This window comes from Thalia democratica, chromosome 4, assembly GCF_965202585.1.
Source record: "Thalia democratica chromosome 4, ktThaDemo2.hap1.1, whole genome shotgun sequence".
Classification (NCBI taxonomy): domain Eukaryota; kingdom Metazoa; phylum Chordata; class Thaliacea; order Salpida; family Salpidae; genus Thalia; species Thalia democratica.
In genome coordinates this window covers 42,632,422-42,657,288 of record NC_139168.1, presented here as the reverse complement: position 1 = coordinate 42,657,288, position 24,867 = coordinate 42,632,422, and the positions used below count along the sequence as shown (strand labels likewise).

The window sequence follows — 24,867 nt, the reverse complement described above, 5'->3', positions numbered from 1 at the left end:
AAGTTGTTAAATTTCTATGAAGAAATAAACAAACTTAGAAATTTGTAGTAATTTTGTGTATAAAAATTGACTACGCCCAAAACTCCTTAGAAGTTAGATTTTATTAAAAATATGTTATATTCGATCACATAAGGAAAATATATTAAAAAAAGAACTATTTGGGTAATGCGGTTCTCACTGTAATTAGCCAAACTAAAAAACTATTTGAAACGAATTTTTCTGGCAGTGATGTGAATTCTCAGACTTCGTTTTTATAAAATTATTTTACAAGATAATTCTGTTTTGTATCTGTTGAAAGGTAAAAACGAATTTTACAACTAAGCAAGTAAATCTTAATTTATTGAAAAATGATAGCGCTCAGTGATGGCCGAGGTATTAAGTAGTTTTTGGTCAGGAAAATTTTTACAAGTAAACTAAAAAACAGTAGTTATAAAACTACACCTTGTTTGTTAGAAACATTACGCTTATTTTATTAATATACATATATTTGTATGAATCAGTATGCTGAATTTCTGACGAAATATACGGAAATATAAATATAACAGAATGGTAAAAAAACACTTAACTTGCTTCAATCTTTACATATATTCGTATAAACAGAACTTCATATAAGCAAAAAAAAACATGGTGAAATATTTTAAATTTTGTTTTAGACCTGAAATAATTATATTTACTTTTATAATCATAATTTTTCGTGTGTATAAAATCAACTTGATATCTTAAAAGATTACGACATCTAGTTTTTATTATGGATACTAACAAAAAAACAACTTTTATATAGAAATAACTATAGAAGTTTGAATAAATATTATTTTGTTTTACGCTTTTGATTTTAAAAAACAACTTATACAATACTTTTATTTACTAAAATAAAAGTATATATGTAGTTTATTACAAAGAATGAAAACATGAAAAGCAGTCAGGATTGGTTTTTGGAATGGTTATTTTTCATTGCTTAAAATTTATAAGCTTAACATAAACATATAAAAGATAAGTTCGTAATAAACAACTTATATAAACTTCTTTTATATAAAACAAATGGTTTAAAAAAATATAATTATCAAACAAATTATTTTGTTTTCAAAGAATATATGATAAAAATAATTGTAAATGGATATTTAATCCCACACCACCAAATTAAGTAGCTATCGATTTTCTCATTAGATTTTGACAGTGCCACTACCGACTTATTTCATTCAAACTCAGTAAAATTTTCCATCGAAAGTTGTATAGAGTCTAGGAACATACATGGTTTCGATTTAGAAACATATACTGATTATATATGTTTCTTCTGGTACAAAGATTTGTATTTTGGTATTGAATAAAGGTCGGCAGCCTAAAGTTAAATAAAATGTAAGAAATTTAAATGTTTAATAATTGTAAGCTTGCAACTAACTTCAAACGCTTTTCAGTAAACTCGATGCATTTTTTTAATCTCTTCTTTCTTCTTTTTAGCAACCGTAATCCATAAATCTTCTATTAAAAACTTTAGTTTTAAACTATTCATTCTTTTTACTTCAAGTCCGAGGTTACAAATAAATGGTTTCCTGTAAAAAAACAAACCGATAAAAATCTTTTTAAAGTAAAAGAATACATGCCAGTATATAAGTCAAAATAAAAGATATTTTTTGTAATAAACACTTTTTTTAACTATCTTAGAAATGTTTACCACAAAACCTTATTTGTGCTATCATTATATTTATTAAAAAAAAAGTTTTTTATTTGTTTAGTTATAAACTTCATTTTTTATTTGTCAACAGACAAATAGTTTCTGCAAAAACGGTCTTTGAAGAGACACTTAAAAGTTTCAAACCATACAAAATAATATATTAATTTATTAAAATAATAGCAATAACTATTGTTATATTAGCTCGCTTGTGTTCTATTTTAGGTTTTAAATACATACATACTTGAAAATTGTGTGAATATTTTGCTATCTGTTTTTACACTGAGTTTTAATAGAATATGATCAAAATATATGATCCTATCTCATTATGTATATAAAAATAGCTATAATGTAATGGGTTGAAAGCAGCTAATTAAGAGGTTGGGTAGAAATAAAACTGTATGAGGTCTTTTCATGTTATATAATTGCTGCAAGCTTTTACTTGTACACACTCTTACTTGCTTTAATTACACACTAAACAATGTATTCAATACAGAATCAGTTTAGTAATAGTTTATTTAATTAGGAGTCTATTAAAGTTCTAAAAAACTGTACATGATTATTTACATATGTGTTATGTACGAAAAAAAATTAAGGATCAAACTTAAACAACTAGAAATTTTTACAACTATTTGTTTTAGTTGATTCTTTTTTGGTCCTATCATAATTTAAATTCTATAAGCCCTAATGTCACACATATTTTTATCAAAGTAACTACATAGATATCACCTTTTCTCTACTACAGCCCTAGTTTACTTAACCTTATTAATTCATATGTTAAGAAATGGATTTGATTAATTTAAAGAAAAATGGACAATACTATATCTAATATACAACTACTAGAATGTGTTTAATTCAACAAACTATATTCAAAAATAAAATTTCTATGTTTTTTTCGAAAGGCTACTTAATGAATTCAGTATCAATTCATAAATTAAAATAAAACCACTAAATTTTTTGTACTTAATGTTTTACTTTACATAAACTATTATATGAAAATTAACTTAAGATTTTAAAGTATACTCAGTTATTCTACAACTTACAACCTTAAACTGTATATATTTTAATTGCAATTTAAACAGGTTTTATGATAAATAACTAATTAAGCAACTAAGTATAATAAAAAACGTTCAATGTTTTTGATTTTTAACTTAAACAATCGGTAATATGTAAAGTATACATAAAAACATTAAATAAGCTGTGCGGCTTAAATAAAAAAGCTTGTAAATAAGCCAAAAAAGCTAAATAAAGTGTGACGAAAGCAGCATTAAAGCGGGAAGCAAAAAAGGAACTTCACAATTGGATAAAAACAATTTGAACAAATATAAAGTTAATTCAAATATAAGTAAAATAATTAAAAAACTCAGACATAATTATAATTCAAGTGAACAATATTTTTAAACAGTAAAATCGTTAAAAAGTAATCATACAAGCCGTATTTTTGGTCTAAAAAACTAAGTATTAACACACAGTTATATAATTGTAAGAAGCGTAAGGTACAAGAATGTTAATAAAAAGTTTCAGTTTACTACAAAAGTAAATTCATTTCTGTCATTTTCAAATCTAAGAGTCGTTCGTACAGAGCTTAAAAACTAGTTACAGAGACACTTTGCGAATAACTTTAATAAAAATGAAACGCCTGGAGGCTTTTGTTATATTCATTAAAAAAAATGTTACTTCGAAATGAAAAATGATTGAAAACAAAACGTTAAAATGGACGCAAAAAAAAACAACTGTAATCTTTTGTCATACAAACCATCAAAATAAACTTATAGTTTCATTGCATAATTGTGAAAGAAGGCGGTTGTTGAATCCACTATAAACCGGTTGTAGGCTGCTTGTGTCCAGGCACGTATATGTTGAAGTACTCAGGGTCACTTCTGAACTTCTTGTGCAAGTGAGCGAATGTTGGTCTTTGCTTCGCTTCAGCGTGCCAGCATCTGCGAATTTGCTCGTAATTGAAATTTTATTTACATAAAACAAACTTTGACAATAAAGTTCAAACACAATCATTCTCAAAAGCGACTTACTAGAATTCATTTAACAAAAACTGTCTAATAGTTTATAACTAAAATATTCAAAAGAAAAACAACAATTTTTATTTTAACGTATAAATAATAAAGCAGGATTTTTGTTGGGACTTGACCGACTGTTATGTTAAACAAAAGTTTAAAACATTATGACATAAAAACTTAAAACCTGACCTTTCTACTTAAAAACTATCTTCATGAGTACTACAGAATCACGAAAACAAATAGAAAGTATATGATGTTTGAGTTTAATGTAAAGAAGGATAGGAATAAAAGGTTTAAAAAACTTCGGGTTAAATAAATAAAAAATGCAATTAACAAAAATATTAAAGCCAATTGAGTACATATATTATTGGGTGACCAAAGATAAAACATTTATTTTATGGTTTTACTTTTAAAAGTTTTATAATTTTTGATACTAGGTGTTGCAGTTCGTTTTAATTTTATAAGTTTGTTATAAGAACTCACTGTAACATAATTTTGTATATTTTGTTCGGGCACCCTTCAGGTTGTGCCAAACGATGTCCTTTTTCTATGTAATTGACCACCTGCAAGTTTTAACCAATAAAACACACATTTAAACTGTTAAAACCTTAAAAAACAAATACTTTGCATTAAACCTAAATTTAACTAATTTATTTTATACCTTAATACCTTAAAGTTTAAAAGTATTAAATTGTATATTTTCTTTTAACAACAGAAAAAAAAAACTAATGTAACAGTATATTTAGGTGAGTTTATTTTTTTTTTAATATTGGGTTTGATCTCATAAGATGTTTGTTTGCTAATAAAATAATTTGATGTACTATTCAATCCTTTACTATAACCATGTATAAAACAGTAAACTTGAATATAATCATTAAATATAAAACATGTAAATACCGTGAAGTTATTGTTTGCAATATAATTCTATGGTAATATGTAAATAACAAGTTTCAAACAAAACAAATTTAAATCGTCTTTAAAAGCAACATACATCGGAACCACCCATTTCCGGGTAAGGCTGTTCGCCTTTTGTGAAGATTTCCCACAAAGTCACACCGTAACTCCATACATCTGAGCTCGATGAAAAAGTTCCGTAATAAATTGACTCCAATGCATACCTTATAAATATAATTACTTAAATAGTTTAATGGAAACTTAAATTTTACAAAAAAAAATGTTTTAAAACCAGAATTTCTCAAAGAATCTGTTTAACTTCGATACGTTGGCTTATGTAGTTGATTTAACTTTAGAATATATATTACGCTCACAACAGATCAACGTCGTCTATAAAAACTTGAGAAGAGTTTTAATTTCTTCAAAGTTTAAATTACAAATTATAGTCAAAAGTTTTAATACATTCAGTATTGTGAACACAAAAGTAAATTTTTTTTTTTCAATTTAATACTTACCACAGAAAGTGTTGATTTTTATAATTTTTCAAAATATTTAAATGATAACACTATTTTTTATGAAGGCAACTAAATAGTTTTGATTAACTTTTTAAGTTTACTTTAAAAATCAAAAAATATGAAGTATATAGTTTTTTATATATAGTAATAAAGGTAAAGACAATAAAATCACAAATAACATACCAGAAGGACGATTTGAAAAACTTAAATATTATAATATCATTACTTTTAAACTTTAAACATAAACAATTTTTAGTCAATAATATTGCAAGCAATAAAAATCAACAATAAAACAATTTTATTTTAAATACTATATTTAAATATATTCACAAAACGGCAACCTTGGTTTACTAAATATTTTGATAAGGCTGTAAAAGAATTAAAAACTTAAAAAGTTTCAAAATAATAAACACTAGTTTCAAAACTAAAAAATATTAAGTATGAAATTTTCTAAACAGCTAAACTAACCATTTAACAGGCCACCTGCCACCAGTAGATGCGGTGTACAAATTATCACCATTTTCACTACACTTCACAGCTCTACTGAGGCCGAAGTCTGATATTTTAACTAGCTGTTTGCTAGAAAGTAAAATGTTTCGCAGTGCTAAATCTCTGTGAACAAATCTGAAAATAAAAATTACTTTTTTTTTATTAAAATTTTTACAACCATTTTCAGAAACCAATTAAAGATATAGAGTCTAGTTACTATGAACTATTACATGAAGAAATATATATATATATATATATATCACAGATGCTCTTGTGCTAAAACTTTATTTCAACTAACGGCGTTTCACTGCTCTCAAATAAATTTAAGAACAGATCTACGGAGTCTCAAAAAGCTCTAAGAATAGCTCTATTCTTAGAGCTTTTTGAGACTCCGTAGATCTGTTCTTAAATTTATTTGAGAGCAGTGAAACGCCGTTAGTTGAAATAAAGTTTTAGCACAAGAACATCTGTGATATACATTTCGATAAGCTTAGCTTATCAGGATCTCCAGGATTTAACGCCTTATTACGTTACATCTTATATATATATATATAAAGTCTAACAGCTAATAATATTATAAGATTATTAAGGGCATATGGAAGGAGTAAACCACTTTTTTCACAATTTGATCTTACTTTGTTGAGTTTTAACTAAGCTACAAGTTGCTTTTTTGGATTTTAAAAATTCAAAATAATTTTTGAGATATAGTCGGAGAGAGACGGAAGGTTCAATAGGTTACGGGAGGCACAAACTAAAAAGGCAAAAAAAAAGACTATTTCACTAAAAATCTATCTCCTCCTACATTTTTTTAAATGATAATTACCTCAAACTTTAAGGAAGTTTTCCTCGCAATATTTAAAAATTATGTCGCAGAAAAAAATAAAATATTATACCAAAAATAAACAAAAAAAAAATGTTCGTGTTTTTTTTGTCATTGAATTAATTTATTCAATTTTGTTGTGACAGATATTTCAACCAAGGGAAGATTTGAGATACTTGAAAATATAATATTTTTACTGTAAATATTATAAAGAATATTTCCTGAAATTTTGAGGTAGTTATATCGAAAAACGTAAAAGAAATAGATTTTAAGTGATTTCTAGTTATGCGCCAATTTAGTTTTATTTTCCCATAAGGAACATACTGAACTCTAAAATCAAAAATCTCAAAATCCGGCTGTATCTCAAAAATTATTTTGAATTTTAAATCTGTAAAAAAACAACGTAGCCTAGTTAAATCCAACAAAATAAAATCAAGTCGTGAAAAAAGAGATTTAACATAGCCCTTAACTATACAAGTCTGGTTAAAAACATCTGTGGCTGTATACTGTTTATTGAGAAGCATGCATGAGTTTGGTTAAATTTATGCTTAGGCATACAAGTTGAATCAAATCAGTTAAACGCTATGTCTAAGCATAAATAAGCATGAACTTTATCCTAACTTAATTCAGTTGTAAAATAGAAATAATAAGCAAATATAAAACTATTACAGACATTATTGTTTAGAAAACAAAAAATTGATGCTTTTGGCAAAGATTAGTTGCTTTATGTACTCAAGAGTACCCTGGTGGAAAGCAAGCGAATTTTAGACTAGAAATCGCAAAACGGTTCGCAGAAACATTTGGAAAAAAAAAGCACACATACTAAACAAAAAGAATTATTGGTTATTTAATTGAACTGTATGAAAAAGAGTCCTACTTAAGGATCACTATATTTAGGTATCTTCATATAAATATTTAGTTATTTTTTGTAGTTAAAAATTATAATTAGTAACTTCAGAATTAAAATATATTTAAACTTGTGTGATTTAGTAACTCTTAAAACTTTTTTTTTACATTTTTATATTGTTTTTTACGCAGGATAAATTATTAACGGGGCGCATTTACACAATCTAATAAAATAAAAACTAAATCATAAAACTGAGATATCCTAATACCGTTCAAATAATCAAAGCCAAAAAGAAGTCTGTTAGTGAATTAAAGCTTCAAATATGGTTAACAAGTTGTTAAAAAAAACTTGAAATGATACTTTATACTTCCTTAAGTTTATTCTAACTACATTTATTATTTGATAAATATATATATATAAGTAGTTTTAACCCCTTTTCTTCTAGATAAGTCATTCCACTTGCAATTTGTGCTGCCCACAACTTGAAGTCTGTTTGGTTAACTGCGTTAGGGTAATCAAGTATATAATCCAAAGCTGAGCCCATTGCTACTAATTCTTGAACCTGCAAAATGCATATCATTTTAAACCTAATTACAATTAATCAGGGTTGCTAATGGCTATTTGTAAATTTCTTCCAGGTTTTTAAAAAACAATTTTTTGGTCCAGTTTTAGTAAAAAATTAAATTTAAGTTTAAAAAACTGACTTAAATAGTATAACAACATTGAAAAGATACTGTAGAGCTACTTGTTTTTTAATGAAAATATTTTTATGATACAAGAACTTATTTTATTTTTATGATAGATTTTTTCGTATCTAATAGAAATTTTGTTACTTTACATGTAAACTCAATTTAAAATTCCAGGTATTTCCAGGTTTTCAAATGATTTTTGTTCAAAATTTCAGGATTTTTTTCAAAAATTCTCAAATTCCAAGTTTTTTTTAGCCTAAATTGTCAAATTCCAGGTTATTCAAAAATTTAATGTTTTTTGGCAACCGTGATTAGTATGATAACGTATGTAGAATCATATGTATGTATATGATTAGTATGTGATATGTATGTTAGTATCATGTAGTATATGATTAGTATATGTATTTTAATATTTTTATTCTGTGTTAAATGAAAGATGCACTATATTATTTTATACATTTAATTTATAAGAACAGAAAAAATTAAAGTATTAGTGTAAAAGTAACATTTTAAAAAGACAAAAAAATGAAATTTAAAAAGACTGTAACAGATTTAATAGAAGATTAGTCTAAAAACAACATTTTATTGAGAACATCTATCGAATATCATTTATTGTAATTCAACTTTTAAAGCTACCGATATTTTATTGACAGCTATTACTAGTTTGTACAGGTTAGATAAAAGTTAATATATTTTGGTACTGGTTATAGAAGATTAGATATACAAATCGAAAGATATATTCTATTTACTAACTAAACAACACAGAAAGATAAACGATCACTACTGAACCAACTAGAAAACTAATAACAATAAAAAATGAACACAAATAATAAACTAATGTGCACATACTTAAACCGTGAGAAGAAACGGACTACATATTATAAATAAACGTTTCGAAGTATTTCCAATTGTTAAGCTCAACACCTGACTGCCGAATGCCAATGTTTTCAAAACGTATTATATTTTAAATAGAAAGCAAAGAAAACTCTCTTTTTTTACGTACAGACTTGTTTATTATTTTGACAATTACTTATATTCGTTTACGAAACTTTAAAGACGCAAATAAAAACGTATATTAAACACATTATTTTACTACCGTCTAAAACAAAAGGCGATTTTCTATCATTTTCATATTTCGCTATTAAATTTGTTTTTAATATTTATTTTCTAGAACTAGCATCGTTTATTCGCTACAGAGTGTCATCTAACGGCAACAAAAATGGCTTTTCACGTTCCATTTTGACAGATAAAAAAACTAATGTGAAGTTGTGCATTTTTTATTTTTCTAAAATAGACGTAAGGATAGTTATTAAAACACGATGAAATATTAGTTAAGCAAGATTGTTTAGAGTAATGTTATACATTGTTTAATTTATTCGTATATATAATGCTTTTTAAAGCCGAGGCTATAAGAAAAAGTTCTTAATTAAAAACATTTTTAAATTACAATTACTTTACCTGGTTGTCATTCAGCTAGCTTGAATAGAAGCAGTAACTTATTTTTTTAAATTCAACCAGTAAATAACTAACAATTACTATTAATATTAATACAGTCTTCAAATCAAACTAACTAGTTGATTGCTTGCTTGTGGACGGAAATAACTTACACACAACTATTATGTACAGTTTATGAAATATACTTTATTTTGATTAAAAAAATCTCGGTTATCAAATTACAACAGCATCTGTATATATTTCTTTATATTGTAAACAAAAAACAACAGAAAACATATGTTTGGGAACTAAAGCATAAAGACTTCAATGTTCATCAGACTGTATTTATTAAATAACTAGAATCAGAATTTAACTAATGTGTTCTATATAACCATATTTACAGAGCCACTATAAAACCTAATAAACAACAAAACTTTATATAGGTTCTACTGGAAATATATTTAAACAAAAACAAGAAAACTATAAAACATCTTTAACAAACGAAAACAACAGGCACGCAACAGAAATATCTAATTATATATGGAGCTTAAAAGGTGAAAATATAAACAATAGCATAAAATAGGATATAATAAACAAAACAAAAACAAAATTTAACTAAAAAACAGCTGCAAATTATGCGCGTTTGAAAATGAACTAAAAATATGAAAATCGCGAAAAACTTAGAGCTTTAAATAAAAAACTAGAAAAAGAAAATGTATGCTTGCACTACTAAAAACTATTTTTCAAAAAAAAAAAACAAAGACAGTCTTAAAGTTTAACATAAAAACATACAAAGAACATGAGCAGTTTTTATTAGGTATTCTAAAATATTTACTAAATTTTTATCGAGATTCGTTTTTAAACTTTTCATTAATATTTTTCTACGTTTTTATTGCTAATTTCACCTATTTTTCCAGCCTTAATCAAACATACAGTCTTTGGATTAATTGATTTATAATATTACCAAAAAAATAACAAAGTTTCGAATTGTGCAGTGATTTTTAAATTCGGCTAATAGATCGATAGGTTATTACATAATATCATCAATTTTTTTTGTATAATTAGTATAAACTCCAAATTCAGTTATATAAAAAACACAGTCTGATGAACACTTAAATATTAATGCTTTAGGTGCAAAACGTATGTAATCTGTTGTTTTTTGTTTATACTTCAAATATAACTCGCTCTACTTTTTAAATAAAGTAATACATATAATACAATAAATCAAGTTTTAATATATCAAGAAATATATATACATCTAAATATTCAATCTTTTTATCAGCAAAGGACAATAAAACTCAAATTTCTAGAAAAGCTATCCAGTAATCAAAGTTTTAAAATTACAAATAGTATTATTTTATATGGAAAGCAGAAGCAAAATATTTAAGTTAACAACAAAGTATATCTAAACGGTTATAACTGTCTATTGATTATGCAGCTTATCTTTACTGTTGTGATAAGATACAATTTATATGATAAAACTAGTCAAGAAAAACAGGTTATTAATAAAGCGAGAACGTTTAGCTGCTACAACTTTGCAAGAAAAAGAAAGTTGTAACTCAAAAAAAAAAAAAACATACCATCATGAGGTTGTCTGATTGACAAATTCCGTACAATTTGACGATGCAAGGGTGATCAAGTTTCATCATCACCTCTGCCTCCCGCTGAAATTCTATATTTCCCTTGCTGTTGTGCTGATCACCTCGAAGTGTTTTCAATGCAACTGGTATCTGATGTCGGGAAAATTTTATTTTCGATGTTACTTTGAAAAGTAAATAGTTAACTTGTTATATATAATAAAGAATATCTGTGTAGACTCAATTACCAACGTAGATTTTCTGATTTTTTTTCAAGATTTAGGGTTTTTATTAAAAAAATTAGGTGAATATAAATCTTAAATCAAAATCATTGATCAACTTGATAACAAAACCTACATTATTTCCAACATCGCACATCCACACGCCCATCAGAACCTCGCCGAACTCGCCCTGACCCAGCTCCCTTCCGAGCCTGATCGAATCCCTGGATATCTGGCGAGGTTTTTCCTGGGGAGGCGGTTGGTGCGCGGTGTGGAATAAGTTTGTCGGCTGCTTGGGAGGAAGCGACGGCTTCACAGGAGGCGGGGGTCTTTGCGGGTGCTTTTTCATGCTTGAAACTTGCAAACTTGATCTCCTGTTGTTTGATAAACTTTTATGGATTTTTTATTTTGCTTATTAATAGAAGATGTTTGTAAATTACGCAAATTTTACAATAACCTATTTACCTTATTTGAAAAATTTAACATGCCTCCTACTACTTTTAAAATTTAACTACTAAAACTGTAATTTCAAGCTAATGTCTAGTGACAAAATTATTTGTTTAATCATATAGTAAAGTAGATCATTTAATGTAATTACTACATACAGTTTTATTTTAAAAGCCTTACTCTTATAGTAACTTACATTTATACAAGCTTTTACTTTATATTTACACGATTTGCATAAATTTTACATTACAAAACAACTTAACAAATTTTTTTACATGTAAAAATAAAAGTGTAAAAAGTCATTAAAACAAATTAAAAAAAAAATTGTGAAAAAAAAACATTTCTGACTAGATAAATAATAAAACCTCTTTAACCAATATAACTAAAAATTAAGAAACTAATTTTAAAAATCAAACATAGCATAAATTAAAATCAAATAAATTATTTCCTTTACAAAGGCTATATTAACTTCCGCGTATTGCATATATAGAAAATAACCTTAAAAGTGAATCTGGCGAAACTGGAGTGGTTAATTGTGTAGGAAGTCCGTCTGCAAAAACAAAAAAATAAGCTACAAGTTGTTCCAGTGAAGCGAAAAGTGGACCATCGTCGATAAAATACCAAGACGCTAGCTTGCCACCAACTCCTATGTGACTCTGTTGTGATTAAAAAACATTTTTACAACTTGTTTTTTTTTTCGTTTAGAAAGCAAAAAATTAATGTTTACTATCTCAGTTAAAATATTTACTTACAGCAAATTTTTAAAACTCGTGGTATTTTCATGAATTGAAAAAAAAATTAACACTTTTATTCATCGACAACATTTTAGCTTCAAATTTCAATGCTTAAAATCTACACACACACTTTTTTTAATAAAGCTTTTTAACAACAAACTTTATTTTTGATTTCGTAGTTGAAAACAACATTGTTGTTAGCCATGGTAAGAACTGGCTGGTTGTTGCACCTTTTGCTGATTCTAATTAAAAAGCAGCCATCTTGCAATTTACCATATTTTTCCAAATACTCTACTGCTTGCTGGGTAATATAAAAAAATATTTACATGGTGTTTAAGTAAAAAGAAAATCACAAGCAAGTTAAAAAAGTAGGTGTTTTTTATTAAAGCAAAAAAATATCTTTACATTGATTACCTTAACTAATTGAAATACTTAATAAAGTTCTGCCTTGTGGGTTTCTACGGGTTTAATTAAACATTTTACTTTCTTAACTTTATATTCAAGTATTAAATCAATATATAGTTTTAATTACAGGGTTACCACTCGTTTTTTCAAAAATTGTTCCAGGTTTTCCAAATTTCTTCCAGGTTTTCTAAATTTCTTCCAGGTTTTTGAAAGCACATCTTTTTTGATTAAAGTTGTTTTATATACTTTAGGTAAAAATCTAAAAACAACATTTCTTATTGTATGCTAAAAAAAAAAGGCAATACCAAGCTAACAATTAAAACATGAGTAAATAATGAATAAGTTTCATTATTTTCTATTTTGTGAAAGAATAAACATACATTTCTATCAACTTGCTTATGAAGCCACTGTGCAGGGGGATAAACACATTTAGCAACACTCCAACATTCTAAAGTTTTAACACATTTTTGATGCTTGTATTGACGGGAGATTTCTAACGGAGTTTCTCCTATGCTTGATCTATTGTATGTAAACTAATAAGTAGAAGCAGTAAAAAAATATTTAGTAAACATTATAACTAGTTCTGATTTCATTTTATAAAAATTTTCTTAAGTAAGATAAATGCTTATTTAAATATGTTGTACCAAGCTTTATAAAATTTAAAAATGAGTTAAAATTGTAAAATTTAGTATGACTTTAAACAAAAGTTACAACGCTAACCGCTGGTAAATAACAAACCTGGGATATATTGCTGCTTTGTGTTCTAAAAGCTTGACAACACATTCATTGTTTCCATACCGACAGGCCTCGTGAAGAGGGACCCATCCATTGTTGAAGCATCTCACTTGGGGACTATCCTCAAATTCTTTTAAGAGGATTTCTGCAACAGTTGCTTGATTGAACCTGCAAGCTAGCTGTAAGATATAATCTATAGATAAATTTAAATATGAATTAATAAATTTAACTGTTCTTTTCTTAATTTGCAACTACTTTTTGATAGTCTATATAATTTTTAAAAAAAGTACTTTGCACATGTGTTGTAAAAAAAATCAAAAATTAAATTAATTTCTAGCGAAATGCTAAATAAAGCTGTTATTATTTACACATAAAAGCTTTGTTCTGTTATTTCGTTTGAAATTGATAATATCTAACAATACATCTAAAGATAAATTATCATACCTATCCAAGAGTCCGTATAGCTATACAATACTATTAATTTCATTTTTTAGTAAACTGTTGATTTTAATAAACTAAGTACTTGAGAATTGTTGTTACAATACTCCAACCAATTTTATAAGTTTGGATATTTTATTAGAAAACATAATTAATACTTAATATTCAAACTTTAATAACTAATAAAATAGAGTAATAAATAATTTTGAGTCCAACTTAGAACATGTAAAACAAAAGAATAAAAATTCACTAAATTAAACGTACATGAAGTGCAGAGTTTCCTTCGGCATCTCTTATTCGTGCATCAGCTTTGTATTTTAGAAGTTCAGTAACGTGAGATTGCAACCCTGCAATGCATGCTTCTTGCAAAACAGTTCTGCCTTGTGGGTTTCTACGGGTTTAATTAAACATTTTACTTTCTTAACTTTATATTCAAGTACTAAATCAATATATAGCTTTAATTACAAGGTTGCCCCTCGTTTTTTCCAATTTTTTTCCAGGTTTTCCAAATTTATTCCAGATTTTCTAATTTTCTCCCATGTTTTTGAAAGCACATCTTTTTTTGATAATTTTTAGTAGTAAGCTATTATTTAGTTAAAAAAAACTGCTGTTCAAATAATATAAAAAACTTTAGAGTTACTGTAAGTATTGCAATTTATTTTATTATGCTCCAACCTGTACTAAAATTCTTTTACGATGGTTGTTAAAAGCCGTTATAGTGGTTTATTACAAGTAGCAAAAAATCTACTTATTTTTTTTTAGTTAGAACGTGCTATCTTTTATTAATTCTTGTTAAACTATTTTATTAAATATTTATTTGATATTTTAAAAGTTGCAATAATTAGTTAAAATATTTTTTTTTCAACAAGAACTAAGTCCAAGAAGTAAGTGCTAGAACTGAAATAAAATTTTACAAGTATTCAGACCTAAAACTTTTTATAATTTCTTTGATTTCTACTTGCATCTTTCACAACAATTTTCAATGTATAACTTAAATTTTATTTCGTTAGTAAAACTTAAATGGTTAAAGATAACATAAAAATAAGAAACAAAACTTACCTTAAAAAAATCAAAATTTTTAAATTTAAAAGTTATTTTAAAGACTATTTTAATCCTAGAGAAAGATAGTTAAGAATTTAAACTTTTTAAATTGAAATCAGAAACTAGTTGTGAAAATTAAAATTTGTTTACAAATAAAACTTTACAATAAAAATATAAATAGTAAGAAAATTAATTCTGGAACTACATCTGGAAAGTCTTGACTTTAGGCTTACTGCAATAAAATTGACTTATTCTCAACATACTCATACATACATACTAGTTCTCCCGAGACACGTTCAAAATCCACCCGCGATCAAAATCCACCCGCGTTCAAAATCCACCCAGTCAAATTTGAGAACCATTTACCGATCGAGGAATAAGGGTTAGGGGTTACAGTGATAGTGAAAATAAATAAAATATAATGTAAGAAAAAGTAAGAAAAATATATAAGATAAATTAATAAAAAAAGAAAACATTTTAACAAATCGAGTGGATTTTGAACGCGGGTGGATTTTGATATTATACCAATTCTCCCATCATGATAAATACTTACATGAGTTTTATTTTCTCCTGCTATTTAATTTCTCATTACCTCAATATTTTGCTCCAGTTGAATGATCTTATATTAATCACTTTTAACTAAATAAAACAGCAAGTGAAATTGCTATTTCATTAAAATATACATAGATTGTAACTAATCTAAATGTAACTTTTCAAGTTTTATAAAACATTTTTTTAATTAAAGATAAATTATTTTGTCTGATTATATCAAATTCATTTTGTGCTAAACTAAACGAATGACAACATACAAAATGTGCATTGTTTAGTTTACTATATTTTTGTTAAAAATATGAAGAGTTTTGTGATCACTTCATATTTTTCTGTAGAAAATTTGTAGCATTTTTGTTACAAGTACAAAATAATGATTTTATTTATTTCTTATTGACTTCCACTCACTAAGAATATCAACAAAAAGTTAATATTAAAACATTATTGTTTCCATAACAACAAAGTTAGCTAAAACTACAGATTTATAAGTCAGAAGGACTATAAGTATTTTCATTTTGTCTATTTTATAAAAATTAATAAAAACTCAAAATTAAAAAATTCTAGGTTTTTTGTCCAAAATTCCAGGTTTTTCCAAAAAAAAATGTTTTGTCTAAATTGTCAAATTTCAGATTTTTCCAGGTTTCCAGGTAAAATGGCAAGCCTGTAATTAACTTTTATTTTATCTCAAATAAGTATCGTGTGTTTAAATATAATTTTCAACATAAAAACATTAATGAATAAATAATACTATCCAATATAGAGTAATATACGTTAAGCCCTAGAGATTCAAATAAGCAAAGTCCCTCGGAAAGTCATAACAATTGTTTTTGTTCGCAAATACTTCATAATACTGAAGAAATTCATATTTTATGGACAGCTAAATGCCGTCAGTCTCAAAAATATTAGCGTACAAAAACAGTTGTTTAAAGTAATATTTTATAAAAGCAGCTACAAAAACTATCATTCTAGAAAACTTAATGACCCTATAGGTTTAGTAAAAAATTACCAAAAAAACAAATTTGCATCTATAATATAAGAGAGAAACAAAGTGCTAAATTGAAAAATGTTTGTTTAACAATCTACAATAAAAAATATGCATACTTGTATTTATTTTTTGTAATTTATGATTTATATATCTTACACTTTTATCAGAAATTTAAACAAGAAAAATGTATTTAAACTTTAACATAGTTAAACTAAAGATACTTACTTCCTTTTACATGGCTTCTTACAAATACTTTGTTTTAAACTATTTCGTTTTGAGTAACCTATTTATATACATTGTTTTATGCATAAATATATATTTAATTCCAATAAAAACTATAAAATGTTGTTTTATAAACTTCTAATGAAACATAACAAAATTATAACATAAGCGCTTTCCTTCACTATTCATGAGTTTTGTTAAAATAATAGTTCTAGGTCTACTTTGTATTTTAAAATTAAGTCAATAAGATTAAGAAAATGCTTAACATTTGTTTACTAAACAACTTTTTGGATAATATAACAAAAACTAACACCAAAGAAAAACTAAGAAAAAGTTGAATTAAAAAAATTAAAAACTACCTGACATTGAGATGAGGGCAGCTATCATGTACAAGCACTTTTCTCAAGCTTTCAACACTCACCCTATCTTCAATGCATTTGTGCAAAATTGTCTCTGCACCATATTGTCGCAGTTCCATTTTTAATGGGTTTCCTTTACAAGAAACTTGCAGATTTGTAGGTAGACCATTTGAACTATTCCTTTAGTATTTTGTTAAAATAAGTAATAAGTAGTAAACCATACTTAAATTAAATAGTTATTTTTATTATTTAACTGAAACGATTACAACAAATCCAAAACTTATATATAAGTTAGAATTCTTAAATTTGTAACGTGATTTAAAATTAAAGATTAAAAAGTTTTAAACCATGAAATTGAAATAACTACTTCACAAATAAAATTTTGGTCATAAAATGCTCATTTTTTATCTCTACAAAAAAATATACTCTTTAACCATCAAATAGCTGTGTAAAGTTGACTCAAAAGAAATACTTTTTAGAACATTAGACATTAAACTTATTTTAGATATATAATGATATAATCTTAAATATTGTGTATATAAAATTAAAATCTAACAAATTATAGAAAATATGTCATTAATGCATAATATAAACTTTAAATACTATTATAGGCAGATTTTTGAACGTATTTATATACCATTTGCAACTTAATATCAATAGATTATTCATTTTGTTTTTTATATTTTATTACACAAAGCTTTTCAAAACCATACGAGTTTCAATCTCAAGTGATAAATTTTAAATGAAATTAGAAAAAAAATATGTTAAGTGAACAGCTCAAAAAATAACTTTAAATTATGACGTATGAATAAATTAAAAAATATAAAAACAAGAGATTTAGCACTAAAAAACTAAAGGTACAATTATTAATAGATTGTTAATAATGTTGTTTTTCCATTTAATGCTAAATGTTAATATAATGCTAAATTATATAGCATTAAATGGAAAAACAAAATTACTAACAATCTATTAATAAGCTTACCTTTAGTTTTTAAGTGCTAAATCTCTAGTTTTTGTATTTTTGAATTTATATTGGATTTTTAACAATAAATTTTTAAAGAGCTCCACAATTAAGGAGCCTTTATACCAGGGTTTCCTAAACTTTTTTGCAAATGGCCCCCTTTAAAGAAATTGAAAAAGCAATGGCCGCCTTTAACAATATTACTCATAAACTACGATAAAAAACCCCGAAGACCTTTTTTTTTGCTTTTCATCTGCAACTCAAGAATATCTAGTGTAAGTTTCAGGTTATGGCCTCATGGCCCCCCTGTGGCTCCTTTACTGCTCATGGCCCCCTGAGTAACTGTCATGGCCCCTGCTTTATACAATTATAACAAAAGTTAAATTGTTAAAAAGTTTATTACTTAACAATTGTTTCACGCTAGAGCGATGATCACAAGTAAACAAACTAACAAGCTGCAACGGACAAACATTTTATATAGTTTTAGCCAAGTAATTAGTTGATTAGGTGATTGGTTAATTAATCAAATTTTAGTAATTTTCAGCAAGATAAATTATTATTAATGTAAATACAATTATAACAAAAATCTAACAACAAAACAAAACTACATAATGAAAACAAAGGTAGATTAAACTTAAATTTAGTAAATTAAGACTTTAAATAAAATTTTGTGAAATGTCTACATTTTCTCACCAATTCTGATCTCAAGTTTAAAAGTTTGTTGTTGTCTGTAAATGCAATTTCGAGTCTCTCCAAATTACATAGAGTGCAAATTTTACTAGGCTTATTTTGGTTACTGCGATGAATAATTTCCCATTTTATCATATTTCTCCAATCAGGGTTGCAATTTTTGATTTTGTGAATAAATCTACTTAATCTTGTACTTTCTTTCTTTTTTACATTTTTAAAGGATTGCGTATGTTCGTAAAATCTACTTTTGAATTGTCTTCCAGTTGAACCAATGTAAATATGTTCCTTTTTGTTATGCATAACTGTTGCTTTATAAATGACTCCTTTGGTAAGACATTCACCGTTAACTGGACAATTAGTTTTTGATCTACAATTGCATAATTTGCAGTTTCCTTCAGTTGTTTCATTTGAATTTTGAAGTAATTTCTGGTTGTGATTGGACAATTCTTATTACAAATTAGGCATGCAAGAATATGAAATCTTAATTGTATTTCTATTAAATATAGAACCATAAAAGCCTGATTTAGGGAAATGTCTGGATACTAATTTTAGAAATTTCTTCCCTATATTCGTCTTTATACAATTACTGAAAGGAGGATTGTAGTAAAAAACTTACTTTTTCCTTAATTTTCTTCTACTTTTTCCAAAAGGATTATTTTGAACATATGATAGTGTTATTTTAAAGCCACTATTTTTTAAGGTCTTTTCATACGGATCTTTTATCTTGTCAAATATGTCTTTAGTTTTGGATAGTGATGATAACCTTTTTTGTATCATTGATAGATTTCTTTTTTTATTGGATATGGGTGATTTGAATTTAAGTTCATATAAATATTCTTAGCATTTTCTTTTCTAAATGGATGGTACTTGTCTTTCTCCAGGTCCATAGTTATGTCCAAAAAATCCACCCTTTGTGTGCTGAGTTCGATAGTCACTTTTAACTTATGTTGCTGAAATACTTTTGTTAGAGATTTTCTCAGTTGCTCATATTTTTGAATTTATTCATACGTCATAATTTAAAGTAATTTTTTGAGCTGTTCACTTAACATATTTTTTTTCTAATTTCATTTAAAACTTATCACTTGAGAATGAAACTCGTATGGTTTTGAAAAGCTTTGTGTAATAAAATATAAAAAACAAAATGAATAATCTATTGATATTAAGCTGCAAATGGTATATAAATAAACTTTAAAATTTTCGGAAAATTTAGTTGCTCTTAAAAAAAAGATAATTTGTGGTATAGTTATTTTAATTCAACAATATTTATTTAAACTATCATGTGATTGGTGTAGTATTTAATATATTAACAATAATCAACTATACTTTATATAAAACTAATTAAATTATGATAGAAAAATGTGAACTATTTTTTTAAGCAGATAAACAGTAATACTATACTGTAAAGCTTGATCATACAAATTTATAGAAAACCTGTAATATGATATAAGTTCATCCAGGCCTACAAATGGAGGACCGCCTTCAATACAGAAGCACAGACACTTGTTATATTGTATTTGGAAGTGCTGAGCTTTATTTTTGTGTACCAGGGATAGAACAAAGCCACCCTGAATTGATGAATTGCTTTCTCTGACTAGGAACAAGCCCTGCAATTTATATAAAAATAATTTAAAATATATTGAAATAGTAAATTTAATAAAAATAAAAAGCACTAAATTTTATCTAAGAACATGAATTAGTTAGAACATAAAATTTGTTTGGAGTTTGTATAAAAAAAATCGTTAAAATTTTCGAAATTGTTGTTTAACAACTATTTAGGCACATAAAAGCCAGAAAAGGTAGTTTTTGAATATAAAACTTCATTATTGTCTTCTACAATTTAATAGAATTAACGAAAATATCTATATTAAAATTAAAATTTTTTAATTTTCTATTAGTAATTTGGCAATAAAAAATTTTAACTAAACCCTGATAGATTTTTTTTTAACAATTCATAAATTGAAGTAAACAAACTTATACAGCTACAACTAGGTAAGAATTAAGTATGTAATTTAAGAATTAATTTTTATGAAGAAACAAAGTTGTGAGAAATGCTAAATAACAAGTTTTAAATAAAAAAATACAACTTAACTTTTTTGTTCGATAACATGTTAGTAACTTAAACAAACTAAACATGGTATTTTTAAACAATAATCAAAAAGTAAACCTTGGTAATCTAAATTTATAAAGTGGTATAGATATACATTTTTTTTTTGAATAATATTAATTATGAGCTCTGCTTTTTTGAGTAAAACTTAAACATATAAACTTATTCAAATACTTATATATCTAAAAAATTGATAAATTACCATTATACCTGCTTATTTCCAGCTTTTCTAAGGTTATGTTCAGCGTTTCCTCTTGTTAACTTCTCGTGAAACCAATCCTTCTACAGAATATAGATTAGCAATTACATGCAACATTATTTAAAGTTTAAAAGCAAAAGTTTTAAAAAGTCAACTTATATATGTTTAAAAAATGTATATTTTAATAAATACATTCAACTATAACAAAACATACATGTTTATACTGTTTTTAATGAACATGTTTTTATTGCCATTTTATACTTTGAAACATTTAGAAAACACTTTTTATTAGTATACAATAAACAAGGCTTAAATTGATAAACTTATTCAATTGAAAACATACACCACAACTAACTTTTGTTGCTTGTTTGTTTGAGGCATTGTTAAAATTACTAATAAGTTGTTCCATTTTTTTGCTGTCATTGGCAGCCTCAATGAGTAATTGAGTATTATGCGTTTTAGCATTCATGCTTAATTGAAATTATAAGTTGTTTCATATCTTATAAATGTGTAATATTATTATTAGTAATTTATGGTCAAAAAAATTTAGCTTATAATAAGCAAATTTTTTTTAACGAAATAATGTGCAGTTGCAAAAAATATACAAATCCTTAAAACTATACTAATTCATTTTAACTATTTAAAGTTCACAATTCCATTACAAAGGCAAAAATCTAACTAAAACTATTGATTACACATAAAAATTGTTTGTAATACTTGTAATACTAATATCACCAATGAATGCACATAACCATTAAGGGAAATAAACCTATAATTTATAAGCAAAATGCTAAATTTAGCTTGTAAGAAAAATTGTTTTTTAAACATTGATTTGATACAATCAACTTTTCAATATGAAATTACATACTGAGTATTAAAATCACTTTAACAGTTTATAGTGAATATAAATACATCTGAGTTAAATATTAATGAACAAAAAATTGTGCTATTGAGCCTTTGTAGAGTATATTTTTAATTACTTAAAGACTTACACAACTATAGTTTCAAATATATTTATATATTGGCAAAATAGTTCACATTTATTAAAAATTTTAATTAATCTGTTTTCTTTAAAAAAAATAGCTTTTAGCTAGTGTTGAACTAAAAATTAAAATAATGATAAACTTTTTTTTTCTTCTTATAAAACAAAGATTTAAAATTAAAGTCTAAATATAATGAGCTTAATGTTCAACAATTTGCCTAATAGATTAGAACTTAAAATTTACATTTATTTCATAATTTCAATTACATAACAGTATCTTAATTGACCTAATGTTTACATTTCCATTGAAGGGTACTTCCAACCAGTAAGTGGTACATGAGATCTCTTAATAGCTTGTGGTGATACCCACCTGTTGACATAATGAGGACCACCTGGCTTGTCATTAGTTCCCGACTTACGGGCTCCACCAAACCATTGCTGTCCAACAACTGATCCTGTTGATTTGTCATTTATGTAAAAGTTTCCTGCAGAGTCTCTCAATTTAGACATTGCTTCTTGGACAACTTGTTCATCTTTAGCAAAGACAGCTCCAGTCAAAGCATATGGTGAAGTAGAGTCAATCAGATCAATGATGCTCTTGTAGTCTTCGTCTTCATACACATAAACTGACAACATTGGCCCAAATATTTCCTCTTGCATAAGTTTATCTTGGGGATTTTTGCAAACCATTATAGTTGGCTGAATAAAGTAGCCAGTTGATCCATCTGCTGTTCCACCTGCTATAACTTCGACATCATCACTTTCTCTGGCATAATCCTGGTAAGCTTTTATCCGATCAAATGATGTTTTATCAATTACTGCTGACAAAAACACACCAAAATCTGAAGGCTCTCCTACTCGAATATTCTTGTGTACTTCTAATAAACCTTCCTTTATTTCAGGCCACAAAGATTTAGGCACATAAGCCCTACTACAAGCTGAACATTTTTGACCTCCAAATTCAAAGGCTGACCTAATGGTACCATTGATTACACTTTCTACATCTGCAGAGCTATGAACAAAATGGTAGTTTTTACCACCACACTCTCCATTTACTCTTGGAAACGTTCTATACTTAGGTAAATTTTTTCCAACTTGTTGCCATAGACGTGTAAATGTTGGAACACTTCCAGTGAAGTTTATGCCAGCAAGATGGGGTGATGCTGTTATTGTATCACCAAATACTGGTCCATCTGACGGAAGGAACTGAATTACACCAGGAGGTAAGCCACAATCCCGAAGAACTTCATACACAATATAAGATGCTAACATTGCAGTATCAGATGGTTTCCATAGAACAACATTACCCATCATTGCAGGAGTACCAGCTAAATTACCTCCAATAGCTGTAAAGTTAAATGGAGAAACCGCAGCAACAAATCCTTCTAACCCTCTGTACTCAACTGAATTTGTTATTGAAGGATCAGGATTTATTGGCTGGTCTTTTTGCAAATCCATAGCATAATCAGCATTAAATCTAAAGAAATCAATCAATTCAGGACCAGCATCTATTTCAGCCTGTATAACATTTTTGGCTTGGCCAGCCATAGTAGCAGCAAGTATTTTTGCTCTTTTTTCACCTGCCAATAAATCTGCTGCTTTATAAAATATTTGAGTTCTGTCACTGATAGGCTTTGCTTCCCATTCCTTCCTTGCTTGCAATGAATTTTCAATAGCATTATTGATCATGTCAGAAGAGGCATAAGCAAACTGAGCTATTTTTTGCTCATGTTTGTAAGGAGACACTTGGTACTTAATATCATCTGAAAATACTTCTTCTCCACCAATAACTATTGGAATCAACCTGGTGTTTCCTTCTATTTCCTTAAGAGCTTCTTCAATATCAGCTCTTTCTTTAGACAGCTTTTCAAAGTTAAGAATAGGTTCATTTTTTACTGACAAACTTCTAGTCAATAGCTTGTTGTTCCTTGAGGAAATATTAAAAAGCTTTTTTAAAGAGTGATTCATTGAAACAATGCTTTGAAAAATTATAATAAATCTAACAAAATATAATTATGATCAGTTTATATAACATTTATTATAATGCAAATAGCATATTACTAGGTAACTATAGATAACTAATAATATAATTTTTGCAACCCTGATCAGTTTTGTATATGCGCAAAGAATCTAGTTAAACAAAATTAAAATTAGCTTAAAATTTAAAGACAAAAAACAAAAGTCTTCTATAAGATGATTTTGAAAAGTGTTGAAATAGTTACTAATGTAGAGTTTTAAGAAAAGCAAGGGTGCCTTTCTATGACTCAAAAAAGCCAGCCTAAGATACATTAAGCTAGCCTGAGTTTATAAAAAATATCTAAAAATGTATATCAATCTTAAATACTTAAGACACTTTATTAACAAAAATCTAAAGTCAATAAAACTAGCAAAAATAAAAAGAGTTTTGCAAAAAAATCAAACATACTAGATTTTTTATACAACCTCATAGTAGCTTGAGCTATCCTGAGTAGCCTAAATGTGTGACAATCCAAGAAAATGAGATAAATTAAAATATATGTAAAAATAATAGTGCATACTTAATAAAAACTTATTCATACATGCATATTTAACTTGCTAAAATAACTTTATAGTTACTATTCTAATTATTATATGCTAAGGTAAATCATTTTACCACTATTTAAAGCATGGAACTGGTCTGTGCACATATTTTAACATTATGCTAAAGAATAATTAAAATCAAACAAGCCGCAATCAGTCTATTTTTTTATTATTCTAAACTATTAAAAGAGTTAGCCTGAGTTTTTTTAATTTCAAACTAGTCTGTGTTATTCTGAGTAGCCTGAGTATGTGACAACCCAGTACTGATATTTAAAAACAGATGTGTACAA

General features: G+C 26.4%; 2 protein-coding genes across 3 annotated transcripts; both read right to left on the bottom strand.

Moving 5' to 3' along the window:
• Window positions 1-1,166: 1,166 nt before the first annotated feature.
• On the bottom strand, window positions 1,167-21,534 carry LOC145835089 (tyrosine-protein kinase HTK16-like). Of its 2 annotated transcripts, XR_014369822.1 has the most exons (18): window positions 21,392-21,534; window positions 21,048-21,119; window positions 20,165-20,337; window positions 17,083-17,262; window positions 14,191-14,317; window positions 13,492-13,667; window positions 13,134-13,272; window positions 12,509-12,649; window positions 12,113-12,270; window positions 11,304-11,541; window positions 10,950-11,099; window positions 7,678-7,808; window positions 5,559-5,714; window positions 4,673-4,799; window positions 4,165-4,244; window positions 3,423-3,606; window positions 1,397-1,547; window positions 1,167-1,336 (listed from the first exon to the last, which is right to left on the bottom strand). XR_014369822.1 is itself a non-coding variant. In XM_082942633.1 (16 exons), the coding sequence occupies exons 1-16, from the start codon at window positions 21,503-21,505 to the stop codon at window positions 3,483-3,485; spliced, it is 2,286 nt and encodes a 761-aa protein (XP_082798759.1). In that variant the 5' UTR covers window positions 21,506-21,534; the 3' UTR covers window positions 2,826-3,482. The 2 variants fall into 2 exon arrangements, 1 of the variants encoding a protein (XP_082798759.1); XM_082942633.1 differs by lacking the exons at window positions 1,167-1,336; window positions 1,397-1,547 and having other exon boundaries at window positions 2,826-3,606.
• Window positions 21,535-24,013, bottom strand: LOC145835090 (delta-1-pyrroline-5-carboxylate dehydrogenase, mitochondrial-like). Its single transcript, XM_082942634.1, has one exon. It carries the CDS (start codon window positions 23,984-23,986, stop codon window positions 22,313-22,315), a length of 1,674 nt encoding a protein of 557 aa, XP_082798760.1. The 5' UTR covers window positions 23,987-24,013; the 3' UTR covers window positions 21,535-22,312.
• Between the last annotated feature and the right edge of the window lie 854 nt (window positions 24,014-24,867).